The following is a 23,609-nucleotide window of genomic DNA, read 5'->3' on the forward strand; positions in this document are numbered from 1 at the left end:
CAGGGACATGTGGCAATGTCTGGGGACAATCTGGTTATCACAACTTGATACAGGTATCTAGTGGGGTTATTGGTATCTAGTGGTAGGGGCCAGAGATGTGGCTAACATGTGCAATGCATAGGAACAGCCCCCCACAACAAAAAGTGAACTGGCCCAAATTGCCAATAGTGCTGAGGTTGAGAGTCTCTGTACACTAACCTGTTAAAAGCAGATATAAGTATCCACCTTATGGCGACCCTGTGCTATATATCAATGTTTCTCAAATACTAATGGTCACATGAATTACCTGGGGATCTTGTGAAAGTCCTATTCCACTTTTTAGGCTTGTTTAAAACAATTAGTGAAATATAATTACCAAAGTTAAAAAGAAAAAACTTTTTTCCTTCTTCCATTAATTAGGTCAGAACTAAATGTATATGTGCTGGTTACATTTAAGATTGGCTTAATTGGTGGAAACATGCTATTAGAATTCAACAAAAGAATCCACTGAAGCATTTTTTTTTTGCTCACTTGATTGATTGTAAGAAAACTATGTTTGGAAACCATGTATGGAAAGCGAGATAAATTTGCTGAATCATGGTTTTCATATTAAGTCCTTAAAAAAACTGGATTCTGCCGATAATCTTTGAGGTAAGACTTCTACAGCTGTTAAAACTGATTACATAACTAACATTCTGTCATGCAGTAAGTTACAGAAGAAGCAATTTAGAATCAGTTTTTTTAAACACTCAAATCTTACGAGGCAATTACCTTCACTGATTCCTGAAAAATGCTTACAATTAAAACACTGGCTTTATTCAAATACTACCCATCTGTACATTAAAAAACAAGCAGAATAGAAGTAAATGTTTTATTCTTCCAACTAAATTCCAGTACTACAAGGGCGGTAAAACAATGATACACTGGAAAAAATGCAGCAATAAACATTTGTTAAAAAGACTGATAGAATAAATAAAACTACCAAAAAAAAAAAAAAAAAAAAAAATCATATAAACCCATTCTGAAACCCCAAGAAGTCCTGGAATATAGAAATGCCCTTCTCTATTTCACAGGAAGCACTGTAGGCTATTTGCTTAATATTGTCCTGGGATTACATTCTAAAATTATTAATAACTGGTTACAGCTTGGTTGTAGTGCACAATTTAAATCACACTAACTTCATCTGAAGTGTCATTCTACAGTTTTATTTACACAACCAGTGAAGGGCATGTTCTAGAATACCAGCTTTAATCCTTTTCAAACATATTAATATGAGAAGCCAAATTGTAATGATACAGCAAAATGAGGCCACTGGTATTAATACAGGTAGCAAAGGTCCACATCCAGGTGGTACTGACATCAGGGGAATTTCCAAAACCAGTTGCTGCTGCGTAAGAGTGGTTGCCACTGACGAAAGCTTGAAGTAACCTGTATTCACAGGGGGGTACTGGCATTGCTGCATGTCAATAATTGGGACCTCTTGCAACAACTCAACAAGGAACAAGGCAGCCCACAAACGCAGAATACGTGATTCATGAAACATCTAAAGGGGGAGAAAAGGATAATTAGTGCAAAGTAAAGGTCAAAATTCAAGCAAATACCAGATCTTGATTCCTAATATTCCCCATGAGTATTTAAGTGACCAAAAGCCTTACAAAGTTATGCTGTTTATTTCCTCCAGGTGTTTTCTCTATAATTTTCTGTTAAATTCTCAAGTATGAAAATAATTATCTTCTTAAAAGATGGTCTTGTTTCCATTTTTTAACTTCAAAGGTGAAATACTTACAACTAGCAGGCTGTTCTCCATATCGTCGCATTATTTGATCATGCGTAAACTTCACAAATGCATCATATTGTTCTATAAATAAAGGTGTATGTCAATTACATGATTTGCAAAATACCCTCTATATTAGAGCCAGATCAACTCTCAAAATACATAGTAAGTCTAAGTTGACACTTTTAGTGCATCAAATGGAAAGAGCATGAAGCTTAGTAAACCTAGGTTTTAGTCCAAATCACATGATGTCATAAACAGACTAAATGGGGTTTATTTATTTTACTAAGATTAGAAATAAGCTTGCAATAAAAAGATACCTTTCTATTTTGGAAGTTTTTTATATGTGGTCTATGAATGGCAATTTACAGCAATGAGAAAACAGAACAAAACATCCACCCATAACCTAACCAAATGTCACAGAAAAGGATGTCATATAACTAAGCGAATTTTCTTTTATTAATACCTTGATTTAGCTCTGTAAGAATCAAAAAGCTTATAATACCTATATATAGTAAAATCTGTGGCTTAGAAAGAACATTCTGATTAAGTTACCATACACAATAAATTTTATTTGCCGCACTTATCAAATTTTATTGAATTTTTTGATAATTAAAATAAGACTGCAGTTTAATACCTTAAAATGACTTACACAGCACCAGCCAATTAGATATTTTAAATGTCTAGATCTATGGCAAAGTTATGAAAGATATAAAGTCCAAAATTTCACAACCAAACTGAGGTACACAGCTGAAGTCCATTTTTAGCACAGGATACATACATCAAAAGAAAATTATAGTTCACTCATACTGCTACTAATCTACATGGCTAGTGAATACTCTTTTCCTGAGGTTGCTAAGGTGGGCCATGACCTACAAGAAAGTTAATTTCCTTTCTTGAACTGAAATTCTCTGGTTCTTAAAAGAACATAGTGTATAGAAAGGGTAACTTAATTGATATAAAGTACATGTGGGAAATAATGCAGTTCTTAAAATCAGTTTCTGGGAAACTGTAAAAAATAAATTCATCACATACCTGCAAGTTTTGTGTTCAATATTTCTTCATATTCTTCTCGAACTTTCTCTTCACGTTCTTTCAACAAACGTTCACAGATCATCCCAACTTGCCGTAGAGTAAATAAGGGCTGTTCTTTTTTTAGAGGTGAGGATGTTGCGGATGAAGTCCCTATGTATAACAAGAACAAACAACAGCACCTGAGTGTTAGAGCCATGCTAGAAAGCATCTTCTAACTGAAGAGGTTTTATTTGGATCTCTTCAATGTTGATGTAAAAGCATTTTTAATCAGTTTTTAGCACAGGATTTCCCAAGGAGTCATAAAATGGGATTAAAATTCTATCAGCTCATGACTCTGGAAAAACACAGCAAGATATAATCAAATATAAGGGAAAAAGTCTAAAGATGAATAGAAAAAAATTCAAGATATAAACAAAATGTAAGTATCACAATGATACGTCCCATTAAAAAAAACTTATCTCCAATCTAGAAAACAGCATACCATAAAGTGTTTTAGTGACTAAACCTTCCTACAATAAAGAATATCTCTAGCCTAAAGCTTAATTTTACTTAGTCCCAGAGTAACAAATGATTATGCCTGTAAAAAGACAATGTTAAAAGCCAAACCATTAATAAATATCTTAACCCACAACAAACTGGGGGTTATTCTACCTTTTCACTTAATACCCCCCATTTTCTAAACCCCTTAACTTAGAGGGGTTTCCCTCTATTAAAAAAAGAAAATAGATTTCATGTTGGCACAATAAAACCTTTATGTTCAAAAAAAAAAAAAAAGTGTATAGCATGAACTCTTTTTAAAAAGATACTTTAGGCCGGGCGCGGTGGCTCACGCCTGTAATCCTAGCACTCTGGGAGGCCGAGGCGGGCGGATTGTTTGAGCTCAGGAGTTCGAGACCAGCCTGAACAAGAGCGAGACCCCGTCTCTACTAAAAATAGAAAGGAATTAATCGGACAACTAAAAATATATAGAAAAAATTAGCCGGGCATAGTGGCGCATGCCTGTAGTCCCAGCTACTTGGGAGGCTGAGGCAGGAGGATTGCTTGAGCCCAGGAGTTTGAGGTTGCTGTGAGCTAGGCTAACGCCACGGCACTCACTCTAGCCAGGGCAACAGAGTGAGACCCTGTCTCAAAAAAAAAAAAAAAAAAAAAGATACTTTAAAAAACATTCTGGAATCTAGATACTTGTCCCTTGCTATAAAGGAGCATAATTGATTCTGAAGGTTTTTGAACACAGTAACCATTATTAATTCCCATGGAGTTAATATAACAACTCACATGGAAAAATAAGCTTAAGCATTGAGCTGATGATATGCTTAAAACTCTGAAATATCATAAAACTACACTGTCGTCACTAAGATTCCTAAAGCAACTAAACCCAAGAGCAGCTATACCATCAGTGTTTGTCAATTTCATTCGTAAAGTAGCAAAAAGACTCCTTCAGTATTTTTATACCTACTAGGACATTTTTTTTTAAAGAAAACATTTTGTGATCTTAAAAAACATAATTTTTAAGACACTAATCATAGGTCTATGTTAAGAAAAGCTTTATGGGAGAATAGGATGCCAAGGATCTCTCTGTGTAAGCTGATTTCATGAGCAAAAATTCAGAGGCCTATTTATTTCTGTGATCTCTTAAAGGAAAGGGCACTGAAACTTTATCACCTGAATTTTGTACTTTTTTTGTAATAAGGTTTTTGTTTTTTAATTAATAATATTAGCTAGGAGACCATTTTGTAAAAATAAACCTTTGACACTATACACCTAATATTCAATATTTAAACTTTATGGTTCAGTGTCCTTAGAGATTATGAATAGCCACCTGGCATTATCAGATAATGAGATACTTCATATAAAAGATTTCTTCAGAAATGTGTTCTCTTAAAGTACACTTAAGGCACTATGACCTTCCAAAAACATCATTTCCATCATAAGAACATCTGAAATTAATCTTTTTGAGACTTGAGGATTGTGACAACCATCTGACACTACCACCAGTATTTTATACACATTCAAGCACACACACATTTGCTGTCAACTGTTTCTTCACCTTGCTCTGTGTATCTGACCATTATCCCCTATTTCTCTCTCTTTGCCTGCTCCTTATATAATAACCTGCATGGCTAGGACCAGTTAACTATGCTTATTAGAACTGTGTCTACCACAAGAATATGAAAGCACACCAGCTTTAGTCCGTAATTACTCAGGCTATCTTAACTTAATTCGTACCTTTGTTAAGGCTGCCAGTTAATTGATCTTCTGAGTCAGCTAACTAATGAAAGGATAATGGGATCTTGGTTTCCTGCTGATATAGTCTAGTCCCCAACCCTCACCTCCCCTTACCAAATTTCAACCACTTTATACCTGGCCCCCAAAATCTGTAGGTATACTACAGTATTTAGTTTGGAATAATTTCATGCTCCCTAATTTTATTTGACTATTTTGTGGCCTTTGAATTTTTTTTTTACTCTGCCAGGTTTTCCTATCCCTGCTGGGAAGAAAGGGAACAAAGGCAAATGTCACATGAAAAACTATTTTGCTGGGAACTTTATTAAAGTTTTGATGGCTCTTTTTCAACAAGAAATTTCAATTTTCCCTTCAAGTAGCCCTTATTTTTCTTCCCTTTTTAAAAAAAGTTTATTTGCAACCACTTCCTCCAACAAGAAGTAGATTGAAACAGATACAGGATGAAAAAAATCCACCTTTAGGAATCTATCCCAATAGTACAGGTATGTGAGGGTATGTGCACAGGGATATTTCTATAAATACTGCAAGAGCAGAACTTCTGAGTCTAATTAATCTATCAATAATGGACAGTTAAGTAATTATGGAAAATCTATAAAATGGCAGCGTTCAGCCATGGCAAGGTATATCTATACCTAACAAAGAAACATACGGTATATTGTTACTTTGTTTTCGTTTTTTTAATAAATGGGGGTTACAAATCTTAGTACTTACAGGATGTCCACACTTTGGGGCTATTGTATACAAGTGGTTGTCTCTGGTTAAAGTGGGAATTCAGGTGGTGGTTTCTTATTTTGTACCATATTTTTAAGATACCATGCATTACTTGTATAAATATTTTTTTTTAAAGTAGGGGGAATAGTAACTTAAGTGACTAAAGGCAATTTGGATTACACTTTTCCCATTCTAAATATCTTTTCACTTAAAGAAAAAACATTTCTTTAAGTTTATTGTTTCTTGAAGTTTATTATTACCTGGTGAAGCTGGTCCACTGAGGAGAAATGCATGTGGCTGTGCATCAGAAGTACAACATGGATCTGTCTGTTGGAAACTAGTTTCTAAATGTCTTCTCTTCTGCATGCGTTTATACTCTTGTTTTATGTTGTACAGAATTTGTTCTAAAAGAAAAAAAGGTAAGATTTGGCAAGATAAAAACTTTTAATTTTTTTTAAAGGTTTGCTTTCCAACAATTATTTAGTAGAACCAATCTACCCAAAATATCCCCTTCAAATAATATCCAGAAAACTGATTCTGGGAGAAATTCATTTCAGCACAAATGGGGGCACTCGCTTAGAAACAGCACATACACACAGCCTGGACTCCAACTATTCAACGATATCATTCTTGTTGACCACTGACTAGCAAAAAATAAACTTACAAGTTTTTCATTCAAAATAATGGTCAGGGAGTCTGTGAACTAAAGCACCCATTTTACTCAGATTTTTTACAAGTCCCAAACTCGAAGCTCATCTATTTATCACACATAGAACTATTATTACATTAACAGGTTTCCCAAGCCCATAAATAATTAGAAGGGAGGAAGATTATGTATATTCAAGCAGTACCAGTGAGAAGTGACAGGTCAACAAAACAAAGCAGATGGGAACTAAAAAATCATCGTACATCAAATGGTCATGGCCATTAATATTAAGCGCAATAGACCCTAAGAATATTACAACATTAACAGCAAAGCATTCTGAATCTCAGTGGTGGTGGGGATCCATATAAATTAATTAGTATTAATACATAACAGGTCTTCAATAAGTTAAGAACCACTATTCTACAGTGCAATTATCTTGAACCACAACCATAGAAACGGGTTTAAAATTATATATAGCCTATCCTTTAGGCCAGTATGATTCATTTTAGAAGATTTCTAATTCAAAATAGTTACCATTTGGCTTCTCCGGAAAATCCCTGCTTAGGGTTTCCACTCCCCTCCAGACTTTCTCACTATCCCCTTAGCTACCAAATTAACAGGTTATCAATGTGAAACTATATCCCAAGAAGTTTATTAATCCCAATCCAAAGCACGATTAAGCAAAAATGAAAAGGTAGCAGTTAACAGGCAATAAAAGGATTCACAAATACAGCAAAGTGTAACTTTTTAACATTCAACTCTACAATGATGCATGAATTTAAGAACTGAAAATTCAACTGAATGCTAAAGATTTATGTACAATAATCTTTTGTAAAATTTAATGGTGGTTTTCTTAGGTATTTACTTGTCACTTGTCTTTTTTCTCACTTTATTTCCCTAGGAGAAGAACTTTGAGGACTTTTGAGAGACTCTGAGGGGACATGAATCAGTCCCCTAAACATTTTAGTTACTGCCAGTTTCAGTATTTTAACTGGAAAAAAAAAATACAGTTGCAAGATATAGCTAGTTAAGATACCATTTATATAAATTTTTGTGTGTAAACAAATCTGTTTACGTATACATGAATGTGTGGTTTAAGTACCAAATCACACATTGGAATGATTAATTTCAGGATGGTTGTCAGGGGTGCTTTAGCTGTATTTAACATTTTCAGAATGTTAACATTTGTTTAATATGAGTTATGGTCATTTTCAGTCCTTTTACATTTATTTGAAATAGTTTGTGTTAATTTAAAAATGAAGTTTTTACATTTATTTGAAATAGTTTGTGTTAATTTAAAAATGAAGTTATCAGTATGAAATAAAATGGCTGTCTATTGAACAGTTAAGATACCTTGATACAAATGTTTCTTAATATTCACTAGAGGTATTCAATAGAACTGGTGCAACATCCAATCTCAACCAGGATAAGCACAAATATCCCCATCTTTTAATAACAGAACTCTTTTTAGTAACAATATTCTAAAAGGCTTTAAAAACAATGATATTTCACTGACAGACAGCAAGCTTCACTCATTTATCACTCTCTCTGTCCAAAGCTACCACTATCCTGATCAAAACTGCCATTCAAAGCATCATAAATTTATCCATAACCAGAGAATTTAGGATGTACTAGCTCGGGTAACTTGACTTTAATATCTATCTTTTGTGTGGCTTATATATTAATACATTATTTGATCACCACATAGCTATTCTCAGATTACTTTAGTATTCCTTTTGCTTCAGAAACACACAATCAAAGCACAACTAAAATGTACCAAAAAATGCTTATAACAAACTCAATTTATTCATTTGACAGTCTCAATTGGGATCTAACCAGGATTAAGATAATAGTAAAAATTTTTTTAAATTTAGCTATGTAAAACTCCATACCATCTGATACTTAGAGACATCACTAACAAGCTAAAGAACTTTCAGGTAGAATATATAAGTAAAAAATTCACCAATTGAAATGCACAAATCATTGAGTTCTGACAACGGTATACAGTCTTGGAACCATCACAACTGTGATAAAGAACTTCATCACCACCCCAAAGAGTTCTCTCATGCTCCTTTGCAGTTAATTCACAACTGACACCACACCCCTAACAATCAGCCAATACTGCTATTACTATAAAGTTTTCCCTTTCTAGAATTTCATATAAATGGAATCAAAGAGTATAGACTTTTCTGGCCAGGTACGGTAGCTCACACCTATAATACTAGCACTTTGGGAGGCTGAGGTAGGAGGATCACTTGAGGCTAGGAGTTCGAGACCAGCCTGAGAAACATAGTGAGATCCCATCTCCACAAAAAAAAAAATTGCCGGGCATGGTGGCATACACCTAGGTTGGGAGGCTGAGGCAGGAGGACCGCTTGAGCCCAGCAGTTTGAGGTTGCTGTGAGCTATGATGATGCCACTGTACTCTAGCCTGGGCAACAGAGCAAGATGCTGTCTCCAAAAATGTGTGTGTGTGTGTGTGTGTGTGTGTGTGTGTGTGTGTGTAGGTCAGGATAATGGTAGCTTTGGACAGAGAGAGTGATAAATGAGTGAAGCTTGCTGTCTGTCAGTGAAATATCATTGTTTTTAAAGCCTTTTAGAATACTGTTACTAAAGAGAGTTCTGTTATTAAAAGATGAGGTTATTTGTGCTTATCCTGGTTGAGATTGGATGTTGCACCAGTTCTATTGAATACCTCTAGTGAATATTAAGAAACACATTTATATCAAGGTATCTTAACTGTTCAATAGACAGCCATTTTATTTCATACTGATAACTTCATTTTTAAATTAATACAAACTATTTCTTTCACTCAGCAAAATGCTTCTGAGATTCATATACATTGCGTGAATCAGAAATTCCTTCCTTTTTTATTGATGAGTACTATTCCAGTATGTGTGTGTTCATTTATCCATTCTCCTGTTAATGGACATTTGGACTGTTTCCAATTTGAGGCTATTATGAATATTCAAGTACAAATCTTTAGGTGGACATACTTTCATTTCTCTTGGGTAAATACCTAGGAATGGGGACTGGACTGCCTAATCACATGGCAAGTGAATGGTTTTATTTTGCAAGAAACCACCAAACCATTTCCCAGAATAATTTTACCATTTTGCATTCCCACCAATAACGTATTAGAGTTCCAGCTGCTCCACGTCCTTGCCGACACTTGATATCGTCAGTTAAAGGGCTGAAGAATTTTGAACGCTATTTCCTACATTGCTTTTTACGTCTACTATGATGCAACGATGTCATCTAAGCTGCACGGTGCCCTCAAATGCTCTAATACTGGTAGCATGTGATCAACAATGTTACGCAGTGAATGGTCCAATTTAACTTGGCCAAGATCTCTGCAGCACAAGGAGCAAACAGCTAACTACAAGCCTCAAGCTCAATTTCTTTCAGTTCAGGGGTATAAACAGTTTTGAAGCTGATTAACTCAAATTTCCTCAGATTCAATATTCTACAACTCAATAGACTATTGAGCTAAGTAAGTGCAATCTAGATATTTGGCTGACTTAAACTGCTTCCATACATCAGTTATGTACTTACATCTACTTAGTTTTAAGCTACCCAGGTACATGTGACATTTGACATTGTTTTGCCAACACAATTTACAGTCCATAAAGTCAAAGCTTCACTTCCATTATCAGTTGCACATTCCAGTTTTAATCACATAGCCTTCATATTTGGCTTATGAGGCATAATATGCAATCATTTAGAGCAAAATATATATGGTTATTATGACAAGCTATACCACAAATAGTTGTATATCCCCTTTTCAAAATCCTAAAAACTACATTACTCTCCTACCATAAAATACTGCCTAAGTGAAAGTATTAGCCTAAGTGAAAGTCGTGGCATTTTCATTCCCAAATCTAGTAAATGTCATCGAGATTGCTAATAAAAATTCTCATCCTTGGCCAGGCACAGTGGCTCACACCTCTAATGCCAGCACTGTGGGAGGCCAAGGCAGGAGGACTGCTTGAGTTCAGGAGTTTGACACCAGCATGAACAAGAGTGAGACCCCGTCTCTACTAAAAACAGAAAAATTAGCCAGGCGTGGTGGCTCGCACCTATAATCCCAGCTACTTTGGAAGGCTGAGGCAGGAAGATCGCTTGAGCCCAGGAGTTTGAGGTTGCTGTGAGCTAGGCTGATGCCAGGACACTCTAGCCTGGGCAACAAAGTGAGACTCTGTCTCAAAAAAAAAGAAAGAAAAGAAATCCTAACCACAATTAATAATGTCAACAATATAAAGAGGAGAAAGCAGTTATGGGATAAAAAAATAATCAATGCAGGTAGGAGAAACATCAAGATGGGACTGAAAGCAAAGGGAGGAACACAGAATTGAAAGCAATTAAAAATGTGTTTAAAGGAGAAGCATAAATGAGGGGCAGATATCAAAGTATCTTTCTAGAGTCCATGAGCTCTAAAAATCTGTTATGTGAAACTAAACTTTTGCTCCAGACCCGTAAAGCTTTACTATTTTACAACAAACATAACTACTACATCAAACATTATGGTTTCATGAACAGTTTTAAATTTAGGTGTATGAGACTCTTTTGTATCACTTTATATGCCAATAATACCATTTACTTCTCTATGGAATATCTTTGGAAAAAAAAGTGAAAGTACATCGAGAAAGACAACACAAACAATGGGATTAAAAAAAAATCTTGAAAGTCTGCCAGTTCTAGTCAGGAACACAAATGATATGGAAACACTACACATAATTAAGAAAACCTGCAGTAGTCATTAAGACCCAAAACTAAGAAACTGTTCCAAATAAAATAACAGAACAAATCTAGAGCTCTGAACTACATACTAGACATTGCCATGTCTACTTTATAAATTAGAACACACACAACTGGGAGTTGCTATGGAGACCCATCTTTTTTATAAATCAGCTATTTTCCCAGGATCATCTGTTCGGAAACTAAAATAGTTCTTATGCTTTCCTTGAAGGAACTTTAAGGACAATGTTCTTATCCAACCAAGAGCTATTTGACTAAGAAGAATAGCTGATACCGTTTTAAATTCACTTTAAAATTACTGCTATATCAAAGGACCTGAAATCAAATTCAAGGTACCTATGGTTTTAACTTCCATTTGGATTAGCACGAATCCTATTAGTAATAAGCACAATACAGCTATACACATTTAAATAAACTTTAGGGTATTATCAATAATACTTTAAAAGCAACTGGCTTAAGTTCTAAATTTACATTATGTAGTATTTTACTATATAAGAGATATTCACTTACCTTCCTACAGAAGGAAAAAAAACTATAATCACTACAAGGTCAAATTTGATTATTTCACTGGTACTATACAGCCAATGATTTCTTCTTTTAAATAAATGGCTCGATTTCTTAAGACCCTGCAGGTAAGTGTAAGTTTCACAGATTAACTGCAAAATGGGATCTCACTAATGGAAGGAGTCCAACAATTCTTATTCAGTAGGGAGATCCTCCTTGATATCCAGTAAGTTTCATACCTCTAGTTTATATTACACTAAGGGGATATGTTAACCTTGTTGCTTTTGTTGTGTAGCTCTTACACTACTTAATCTTCTCAAATGGCTTACAAACTAGCAAAACAGAGTAAAACCAAAAAAAAGGTAATAAATGAAGGGGAAATTCAACTATCCAAAATGTGCATGCTACAGAAAACATCTGGTCCCAAGGCAAGAGGCTCAGTTCCTATTCTAAATTGACCACACAGCCATGAAGGTAAAGTAACTTATATTTGCAAGGTTTTAACAAATTGAGTCATTTATTTAAAATAAGTACTCATTGGCTATATAGTACCAGTGGAATAATAGAATTTGACTTTGTAGTGATTATGGTTTTCCTTCCTCCCGTAAGAAGATAAATGAATGCCTCTTATACAGTAAAATATTATATAACATAAATTTAGAACATAAGCCAGTTGCAAAGATTGAGAAAGCAGACTCCTTGAGGATTCCAGGGCAGCACAGTCAATCTGAAGAACAAATCCATCGCCTATAACAACTTGTTAGGGAACTCAACATACACACACACACAAAAATTTAGCTTTAGCATTTAACTAGAAACCAGAATTTGCAAACTGATGATTTACAGGCCAAATCTAGGCCCACGGACACGTTTTTTTAAAACGTGTAAATGTGTGGCCAACATTTAAAAGTTGGCTGATTTTACATAAAAAGTCAGATTTCTGACTACTCTTGGGGAAAACACTAGATTATAAGACAAAACTCAGCTGACGATGAAAAGTGGCTGCTATGTTTTGAGCCTAAGTTCTCAAATGCTTCTAAATTTTTTTTTTTTTTTTTTTTTTTTGAGACAGAGTCTGGCTCTGTTGCCCGGGCTAGAGTGAGTGCCGTGGTATCAGCCTAGCTCACAGCAACCTCAAACTCCTGGGTTCAAGCAATCCTTCTGCCTCAGCCTCCCCAGTAGCTGGGACTACAGGCACACGTCACCATGCCCGGCTAATTTTTTCTATATAGTTTTAGTTGTCCAGCTAATTTCTTTCTATTTTTAGTAGAGACGGGGTGTCGCTCTTGCTCAGGCTGGTCTTGAACTCCTGAGCTCAAACAATCCGCCCACCTCGGCCTCCCAGAGTGCTAGGATTACAGGCGTGAGCCACTGTGCCCGGCGGCTTCTAAAATTTTAATGCATACACAAATCACCTGAGGATCTTGTTAAAATGTAAGTTCTGAGGGGCAGAGCTTAAGATTCTGCATTTCTGGCCAGGCGTGGTGGGTCACGCCTATAATCCTAGCACTCTGGGAGGCCGAGGCGGGCGGATTGTTTGAGCTCAGGAGTTCGAGACCAGCCTGAGCAAGAGCGAGACCCCGCCTCTACTAAAATTAGAAAGAAATTAATTGGCCAACTAAAATTAGCCGGGCATGGTGGTGCATGCCTGTAGTCCCAGCTACTCGGGAGGCTGAGGCAGGAGGATCACTTGAGCCCAGGAGAGTTTGAGGTTGCTGAGAGCTAGGCTGACGCCACGGCACTCACTCTAGCCCGGGCAAAAGAGTGAGACTCTGTCTCAAAAAACAAAAAAATAAAAAAAAAAGATTTTGCATTTCTCATGAAGTGATGCTGCTAGTCAGTAGCAAAACTGGAATTCACTAGTCCCCACCTAGTTTACTTCTCTCATTTATATTAATTGTCTGGAACTACAGGTACTTAAGTTTCTAGTCATTGCTTAAAATAACTCCCTTAATGTGGCAATTTTTAAAAAGTGGTTGGTTTATTTATTACTGAGCAGTATATATTAGGGAAGGGAAGGAGGAAGACATTAATATCAGGGCTTATTACAAGTACAAAAATATCTAAGCTAATCTAAATTCATTTTGCCACACTCACCTGAATGGTTTTTGTAGTTGAGTTAGACATATCACTTCCTAGTGAAAATATTCTACAACTTAATTTAACTTGTCTGGACCTATTCAGGGAGTCTCCTTACATGACATAAACCTATATACCCTGATTCATTCAGAGCTCCTAACATGCTTTTTTTAAAAAAGGAAATTCATGTTCATCATTATATGACTGATGGTGAACAAATGCAATTACTTTTCTACCATGACTATTTTTCGGAAGAATAATTAAGACCACTTCTCACACTATAAGGCATTGATTAGAAGCCCACAGACATCTTTTGTTTATCCCATGTATTTTGTAAGTTAGCTATGAACATTTAAAAGTCAACAGATTTCACAAAAATTCTGACTTCTGGTGTGGGGGGGGGCCTACTGGGAAGATCTGATAATAAAAGGTCCAAATTCCCCATGGCTGGAACTAAGAGGAATAGTCTAAATATAAATTAGAGTCATCTCTAAGTGAAAACTCAAGCCAGGAGCACGCATGCAACTGCTTAGGGAGCTAATAAGTGAGAAAGGCATGGAGCTGCACCTAGAACTAAGGAATTCCTACGCTTCATGGTCAAGTGAAGAAAGAGCAGCCAGAAGTAGCAGAAAACAGTGTGGTCACAGAAGAAAAAAAAAAAAAATTATTTCAAAAAGAAAGCAGCGCGTCAACTGGGTGAATGCTGTAAAAAAGGTCAAACAAGAGAACTGACTGAGTGCCACAGAAGTCACTGGTGACCTGACAAGAGCTGCTTGAAGCACGAATACATTAGAAGTTGAGATCTGAAGAAATGGAAGCAAGCAGACTATTTGAAACCTCTTTGAATTTGATTTTGAAGTGGAGGAAATCTGCAAGATAACTGCTGGAAGAAAATAAGGATATTTTATTTATTTACTTTCTAATGGAAGACCTGAGGATATTTAAAGCCAAAAGCAAAGATCCTATTGAGAGAGGAAAAAAGGAATAATCAAGAGGATAAGGTTCCTTTGGAGAGAAGTGGGATCTTTCCGTCACCATATACAGTGCTTTAATTATCTCATTTAATCCTCAATGACAGGAAAAGGAAAACAGGATAGGCATAAATGTTGGCAGTACTGGTACTAAAAAAAAATATGAAGAAACTACATCTGATAGCAACTATTAAACGTAACGCAACGTTATTCACTTAAAGGCAGGATTACTAGACAATTTTAGAAGTCCCATTTGAAGTTGCCCATTGTTGACTGTTTGCAGCACTTAGTGGTAGTTAAATCTCTTAATCCTCACAACTTTACGAGGCAGTTACTACTATCATCATGTGCACATTTTCAAAGATGAGGAAAATAAGGCTCTGTTTCAATGTCTTCTGAAAGGTCCCACAGTCCAAACACAGGAGTGCCAGGCTTGACCTCAGGGCCCAAGCTGTTAACATCTACTGCCCTCTCCAGTAGTGTATTACTACAACTAGTCAAAATCTATAAGCACCTAAAGTTATAATTAATCACAATGAGGAAAGTTAATTTTAAAAAAATCATGATGTCAGTTAGAATAGAGGGATTATTACCATTATTGATACTTTCATACCATGAAACTTCAAAAAATGTGATTGTCAAGAAGGCTGTAACCAAAACAAAGCATAATTCTCGTATACCTAGAGCCCTGTAACAGTGATCACTGGATGTAACAAAACAAATTTTAGGAAATCTTCACGTGTTACATCCAGAAATTTATACTTCAAGTCTTTAAACTGCTTCCCCTTAGGATAGGCATCTGCACCCAACCAGAATGTTTATTTAGTATATTAAAAGTGAAGAATTATTTTAACTTGGGATGTTAGCATTGCCACACATGTGCTACTGATTATAGTGCCAGGTTATGATAATCACCGTATTTCACCTTGGGCCATCAAATTTTGTTACAATGAGCATCAGGTCTGGTCCCCACGTGTCATAGCAACTAAAATTTCCTATGCTTTTAACTAATTATACACCACTTAGAAAAGTTCTTCTGCCAGAGAATTACACTTTAGCACAAGGAACAAGGCACTCCCTTGTAACAAAAGGCATAGTTCAGGCACCGTAATGTTTGACAATTTGGTTTTCTTCAAAACACTGTATATTCTATTCTTCAATTGCTAGGTCAATTCAACAAAAAAAACAGAAAAATCAACTCTTTCAAGTCCCTCCCTCCAAACATTCCCTTTAATTTTTTGAAGGAGTTTTCTAAGAATTAACATTAACAGAAATGAAAATGAATGCTAAACCAAAAGTCAGAATGAATACACATCACATACTGAGACAATTTCAGAAAATTAGCCAGTAAACAAGCTCTAACACCTTAAAAAAACCCACTTTTGCAAAAGTGATTTAATCAGTAAACTGATTTCAGTACTTAGGCTATAAAAGGTGAAAATAATATTAATACTAATGTGAAGGCCAGGCGCGGTGGCTCACGCCTGTAATCCTAGCTCTCTGGGAGGCCGAGGCGGGCGGATTGTTTAAGCTCAGGAGTTGGAAACCAGCCTGAGCAAGAGCAAGACCCCGTCTCTACTAAAATTAGAAAGAAAATTAATTGGACAACTAAAAATATATAGAAAAAAAAATTAGCCGGGCATGGTGGCGCACGCCTGTAGTCCCAGCTACTCGGGAGGCTGAGGCAGGAGGATCGCTTGAGCCCAGGAGTTTGAGGTTGCTGTGAGCTAGGATGACGCCATGGCACTCTAGCGCGGGCAACACAGTGAGACTCTGTCTCAAAAAAAAAAAGAAAAAAAAAAAAATACTAATGTGAAAAAAACATCCACAAGAAATTAAAATAGGTATATTAGATAAAGCATAAGAATTATTTTTATTCAAGTTTAGCTAGCTAATAAAGTATCAATAGTGGCTGCTCTATCCTATCAGTCCCTCAAGAGACTTTTGTCCTAGTATCTGGAACTCAAATGGCGTTCATAAGGGCTTGATATTAAGTAACTTCTAGAGGAGGAATTTACATTTTTTAATAATATTAAGAAAAAATTGGTAAATGAATAAACCTAGAAATTAAAAATTAAGTCAAATCCAAAAATTGTATTAATGGACAATTACAATTTTAACAAAATCACAATGTTCTAAAGTACTAGTACATCTCAGGATGATCTTCCTTGACATTTATGACAGATAAAAACTAATGACATAAGATTTTTAAAGGGAAAAAGAAAGTAAGCTACATTCCAAGGCAAACTAAAAGTACACTATGAGCTGCCTAGTGCTGGAAGGTTAAACCACTACCACCACCACCCAAAAAAGCCTACTATCACAAGAGAGATTACAAAATCTGTTATATTGTAAAATTCTGATTAATAGGTCCAAAATAAATATTAAAGGTGACAAATTCATATATTAAAGCTGACATACACCAGAATTTTGAATTATAACAGCTACAAGGATTCCCTGATCAATACAGCTGCAGTATTTCATGTGAAAAATTTGCTATAACTGAAATTATTCAATTCCTTTAGAAATAAAAGATCAGAAATTCATTACAGAATATTTTCTCCTAAAAATCCTGTAAAATCTTTAAAAATGTGTTTCTTCAAATATGAAAATCTCTGATAATGGTAAAATTCTTGTAAATAGGACTATTTAAATACTGTAATTCATGTAATCCATGTTTATCTTTGTCCAGAAAGATGAAGAAATATTGGGAAGTATACTTCAAGTGCCTTAAAGTATTGTTCAAAGTCTTAAACTCATTGCAGTATTTCCTAGTATTGATACAACTCATTCGAGTCACAAACACTGTTGTCAAGTTATATGACTATTTTGTCACAAAACAGTCTAAAAGGAAAAACTGGTACAGAATTAACAGGTAAAACTGATATTACAAGTTTTTTTCAACTTCAGGACCTGGAAGAGCCTTGGGAAATGCCAAAACTTTATGGAGCCAACAAATAAATTCAGTATTTTAAAACTTTGTTTGTGATAAAACATTAACTAATGGCAGATAAGAGTAACTTTGGGGCTAGTTTCAAACCATTGTATATGGGATTTGCCATATGACCCAAAATTCGGGGGGCATCCCTGTGATCAGTCATTGCTACAGCAAGACTGCTGCTGATGGATTACATCTCTTAGGTTTGTTTAGAAAGCTGAGAAACATTGAGGCAGGATGAATTCAGAATCACCACAGTCAGCAATAAAATTAAAGATGCATCTCTTTGAAGTAAATTCATTTGTGAAGATTCTTTACCATCTGGAGATGCCAGACTGGTACCTATAGGCTTGAGTAAGTATTTCCCCTTTGTACCTTTTCAAAAGTAGGCAGTCTTCTCAAAAGCAAGAAATTCACTGTACTTTCACATATGCATAAAAAACACTTTGTGAGTCAAGAGTACTTGGCACAGTGTTAATGCAAGGACTGCAGGGACCACAAATTGCTGGCTAACTAATTCAGTCATAGGTACTTGAAAATACCCACCCCCAAATACCATTATCTAGTTCATGAACCAGCTATCCCCAGAGGCCCAAACTCAACCCATGCTATCACTGCATTCTTCTTTAATAAGAATCAAGTTTCTTTTCAAATAGGAAAAATACTCAAAACTGGACACTTCCACTCAATCTCTTTTATTCTCAACCTTTCAAAACAAAAGTTTTCTATCACTGTGTCCTCCTGGGCCTATTAAAACACTTAGTAGAAAAGACCTACTTGAGTAATACACTGTATTTTTTTTCCCTAAAAAGCCATTCAAAAACTGAAGAAATTTATTATTCTCCTTTACATCCCACATTATGTCTCTGTGGCAACCATAGTAGCTAGTAGCATCCACACCTAAAGAGGGACTAATCTCTGATCTAGCCATGTTTTAGCCTATGTATTTCAGTTCTCAAATTAGGCTTTATTTTTCTACCTTAAAAAAGAAAGAAGAAAGTGGCTCAATATCAATAATGAATACAACTGTACTGTTTTTAATGGCCATAAATTTACAGGATTCTTAAATGCATAACTCATAAAACTATGAAATAACTGCAGCTACACACAGCCCTAATTAAAATTTCAGGTTTAAAATCCAAAATGCAAAGACCATTAAAAACATTCAGTTGCCAAATCCACTGAGAAACTAGAAGCAACTTAACAGCTGTCTAAATAACCACAAAATATTAAAAAACACTTCTGGCTCCACATAAATGACATCTGAAGTGAGATGCTGCCTCTTTCAACAGACATCTCATTTGTTTGCCTAGAACCATTTATATTTCATTTAAGCCAGCTGGTGTCTCCGTTTGCAGGCATGCATCAATGTCTAGTGAACAATCTATGTTCCTGTAAACTCTTCCCCATTCACAAGCTGTAGTTTCCATTTTCAATGGCAAGTTTCCAGCAAATACAATGAGTTCTTACAAAGGAATTTAACTCTTCAATCCAATTCCTAAGGCAGACTAGAGCAATGGTACCAAGCCATAAACAATGTCTATTAATGTGCTTAGCAAACTTACAAATAAGTTAACTCCACTGAAGGATATCTTCAGATCATTCATTCACTACACAATTATGAAAACAATGTGTTGGATTGGACTGAGTCTCTTGTAATGTTGCCTAATATTTTGGTTTTATTAAAATAATTTCTTGGGAATGTCATGGCAGTCTTCTGGCTAAATGGTAATACTATGAGATGTTTCAAAAACCAATCAGAAAGAACACTCTGAATTTGTTTTCGACTATAATAACTTAACCAGGATGAGTATGGATGATGCAGCTACTAGAGGCATTCATTTCCCTGACCATTTTCAGTGGTGCTCCTCCCCCTCCCTTTATTTCCCCTTATCATCCACTTTTCCTTTTCCATATCCAGGGGTATCATAAGCTTCACTGCTGACACCCTAGACCAGGGTGAGCAAACTTTTTCTATAAAGACTATATAGCAAATACAGAGCTTTGGGGCAATACAGTCTCTGTGACAACTACTCAACACTGCCATTATAACCTGAAATGGGTAATACTTTTTAAAAAGAGGATGAGCACAGCTGTGTTCCAATAAAATTTTATTTATGGACACTGAAATTTGAATTTCATATAATCTTCATGTGTCAAGAACTAATTCTTTTGATTCTTTTCCAACCATTTAAAAATATAAAAAACATTCTTAGCTCTCAGGCTATACAAAACTATGGCTGTAGCATGTCAACCCTGCCCTAGACCCGGGACAGCATTTCTGAATTAGTAACATTCCAGATGCCCCCAAAACCAGGTTTAGAATATGTTGTGTGTTAAGGTGCCCCTAAAAAAAGTCACAATACTACTTAGCATAATAAAGGCTCTTAGTCTTGAGGTTGAGAAAGCAAGCTTTACTTCTTTTAGCTCAGATAGCCCTTTCCTTTTTCCTAGTATTAAGTTGCAAAAGTTTAAAGAATATTGATTTAAATAAGAATAGTAAACAGGTCAAATTTCAGAATCACCTTCCTGGGATGACTGATAGCTAGGGTTTAAAACAGATGTCCAAATTCCTGAAACTAATAAAGCCACAACATGACTTCAGCTATACCACCAGAAGAAACCTTGAGAACAAAGATAATTGTATACATGCTCTGAAAAAAATTCACTTCAGTACTCTAGTTCTAAATTATTTAAATTATATTTGAACTCACAGAAGTAAGAGGAAAACAGAGGTTCCCACAGAGTTCTAGTCAATCTCAATTTGGTAAGCCACGGTCCATTTCCAATCCTAGCTACTTATTTCAGCTAAGGATATATGGGTATTCACTCCAGTGAAGTTTAAGAATCACCAGTGTTAGAATATTAATAGGAATCTAAAAATCAGGTGCTTGAGAAAATTATTTCCAAGTCTGTTAACATGAAAACTGGGAAGCTCTTTGATTACCTGCACAACACTGCAGCTCCCATTATGACAACATTATTACAAAAACTATACAGGCGCACACCCCAAACTGGCCATATAAACACAAAGCCAAATTAAATTACATGTAGGATATCATCCAAAATCACAGTTTAAAAATGTACATTTTAGCAAGTCAAAACCAGCAATTATAACTAGTTTTCAAGTCAACTTTTTATGTTAATATTCAAATTAGTTGAAATAACTTTTAGCAGACTCAAAATCACTTAGGATGTGAGTTTAGGGTTCAGGATATGATCAAAGTTCTAAAGTTAAAAAACACCTCAAAGAACAGAAGACAGCAATATTTCAGAAAATGTGAATGTTAAGCAGCTGGCTTAAACAATTCCAGTAATTCCAGTCATTTTACTATTATAGTCCACTTAACTGAAACTTGGGATAATGTGGAGCCAATTGCATTAACCAACGCTACAAATACATCAATGAAATGACAAGTTTACAAAGGATGGGAACAATTCCTTCTGAATAAATTCCTTTTAAAGTGGGGGAGCATGTTATAGTCCCATGATGGTTTACATACATGCTCAAGACTATTTTAGCAATGAGATGTAGTACTTTAACTCCCAAACCTAGCACTGTATTAATTCACTCCCTTGACCGAAATTTATTGCTACACTTATTTTGAAACAGCCTTATTAGTTAAACGCAGATTCTGATACCATTTCAGTTTTCAATGATACCATTTCACTGAAGGATAAACTCTGAAAATGTCAACCACCAGTAGCTCATTCTTGACACTGGTTGTTTCCTTCTTTTTTTTAAAAAAGTCTAACAATCAGTCAACTAATGCCTTTATATAAAAGACAGTTTAGGTATGATATTAAACAAAATTATCTGAGAATTCCTGTGAAAACTCGCTACAACTCCAAAACAGTAAGTCAGATCAAATATTTAACAGCAAAAATGGTAGCCTGGGTATTTTAGGGTTTCCCTCCATGGATTTAGGAAAGGATATTTAAAAATCTTATATTAAAAAAAAAAACACTAAGTAAAGTCAATTTCAAATGGAAGTTAATAAATATAGTGGTATGTACTTCCAACTTTTTAAGCTAATGATAATAATACATTTAAATCAAGCTATGAAAAGGCTTTGTCTAAGGGTGATATTACCAAAGGCTCACACAGAAACCTTTGCATGCTACACACAAAGGAAACAGATTTACACTTCAAGTCCACAAAAGCCTATCCTAGGACTGTGCCAGGGGCACACAAGGATTTCAAAGTTCTGAAAAAACTGGGCATACATATGCTGTACAAAGCAGCCAAAAGACATTCCCCATAGACTCTTTCAGGAAATGTTTCAGGATGAAAAGCAAGTGTCTGAAGTCAACTTGGAATCTTGGGTTCATTTCTAATTCTCAAGGCTAGATTGTTTTCTCCCAACATACTTTGTTGGGCAGAAATAAAGCATTTCCAAATACAAGCAACTACTCAGCCCCGATTTTCAATACAATTTGCTTTTCATTAAAAGTTCAAGATTTCTCCAGGTCAAGACATATAGTGTGATCATATTACAGTACTCGAAAAGAGCATTTTCTTTGTTGTTGACCCTGCTAGGGAAACAGGTCTTGACTCAGCCAAAGTGGCGTTCTTGTGGGTGATTAATGACAGGCCTAGATCTCGCCCAGTGACATCCATACTCACCCCCACCCCCTCTATACTAAAATCAGCCATGTCTGAACTGGAAGAGGGGCTGTCGCCTCGCCTCAAACCACCCAGTCCCAGAGTTAATAGCTGCAACCAATCGATTAAGGCAAACAGACATTGGGATTCGAGTGAAATGTGACCCTTCTCTCGCCTAAATTTATGAATAATATCGCCCTCTCTGATCATTTCCGCTGGGGCTCTACCGACTACGGAAATACTCAATTCCGATCACTCGGCCCAAAGAAAAGGATGTCCCTCTTTCCCACAATACCGGCAAGGCACGGCCCCTACCCACCTTACCTCTAGACCACCCTCCCCCCTTGACATCAGGCCATTTCTATTGTGTCTCCGTAGCCCGAAGAGCTAATTAGAAGAAATGTGGTAGCCGAGTTACTTTGCTAAGAACGAGAACCACAGCCCGGCACCCCCACCCCGCTGCCGCATCCCGCGCCCAGGGACCCCAGTTCTCTCGCCCACCCCGGCAGCCGCGGGGCCGAGTCCCACCTGTGGTGAGGCGGGAGGAGACGTCGCCGAAGGGGGACGGCTCCATTCGGAGATACTTCTGTGGCGAGGCGGCCGCAGCCGAGAAGGAGGCGGCGGTGGCCGCGGCAGCCGACGACGGGGAGGCGGCGGCCGAGGTGGGAGCCGACAATGGCGCACATCGCCTCCGCTTTGGGGACGCCGGGCTCAACAGCGGGTCGAAATCCAGAGTTCTTTTTAGAGTGGCTCCGCACGCCATGGCCGGGGAGCAGCCGAGGCGCCGGGCTCGGGTGGGGTCGGGTAAGGGCGACGGGAAGAGGAGGGCAAGGGGAGAGGGGAAGAGCAGAGAGTCGAGGAGAGCCTAAGCGACGGGCTCAGAGAGCCAGGCGGGTCGCGGAGCGCCGGTTGAGGAAAGGAGAGCTGCCGCCGCCGCTGCCTCCGCGGCAGGGGCAGTGGCCAGGGCCGGCCGGGGCGAGAGCGGGAGGGGCGGTGGCGGTAGCACACGCCAGCCAGCCGCGTCAGGGGGGCTCTTCCGCCTCCTCAGGCGCGGCTCCCTCGGGAAAGGCTCCGGCCACCCCTGCCGTCCGTTCGAGCTTTGCGCCGCGCCTGAGGCGCTCCCGTGCTGACACCGGTTCCCTTGGGAAGTCGAAAGTAGCCCCGTGGGGTGTGAAGCAGGAACACAGCTCCTAATACGCCCTGGTACTGTCAATAGATTTCCAGCGGCGATCGATGCGGAGGGATTACGAGGTGGCTGCGGCAGCAGAAGCTCAAGCGAACACGTCCAACCGCTTCCCCCTCCCCCGTACGACTCTTCCACCCGCCGGCGGCCCCAATATGGCGTCAATAACAACGCCGCCGAT

At 37.1% G+C, this 23,609-nt stretch overlaps 1 protein-coding gene across 1 annotated transcript; it reads right to left on the bottom strand.

Moving 5' to 3' along the window:
* Window positions 1-836: 836 nt before the first annotated feature.
* Window positions 837-23,609, bottom strand: AKIRIN2 (akirin 2). The gene is made up of 5 exons (XM_012638228.1): window positions 22,774-23,609; window positions 6,004-6,147; window positions 2,789-2,938; window positions 1,766-1,837; window positions 837-1,522 (listed from the first exon to the last, which is right to left on the bottom strand). The coding sequence occupies exons 1-5, from the start codon at window positions 23,006-23,008 to the stop codon at window positions 1,512-1,514; spliced, it is 612 nt and encodes a 203-aa protein (XP_012493682.1). The 5' UTR covers window positions 23,009-23,609; the 3' UTR covers window positions 837-1,511.

The sequence above is a fragment of the Propithecus coquereli genome, unplaced genomic scaffold (genome assembly GCF_000956105.1).
Source record: "Propithecus coquereli isolate 6110/MARCELLA unplaced genomic scaffold, Pcoq_1.0 Scaffold127, whole genome shotgun sequence".
NCBI lineage: Eukaryota > Metazoa > Chordata > Mammalia > Primates > Indriidae > Propithecus > Propithecus coquereli.

Coding starts and splice junctions, on each gene's coding strand:
- AKIRIN2 (XM_012638228.1), bottom strand. CDS start 23,008: ATGGCGTGCGGAGCCACTCTAAAAAGAACTCTGGATTTCGACCCGCTG. Junction 2,939..6,003: donor CAGTGGACCAGCTTCACCAG/GTAATAATAAAC, acceptor TGTTATACATAG/GGACTTCATCCGCAACATCC. Junction 1,838..2,788: donor ATTGAACACAAAACTTGCAG/GTATGTGATGAA, acceptor CTTTATTTATAG/AACAATATGATGCATTTGTG.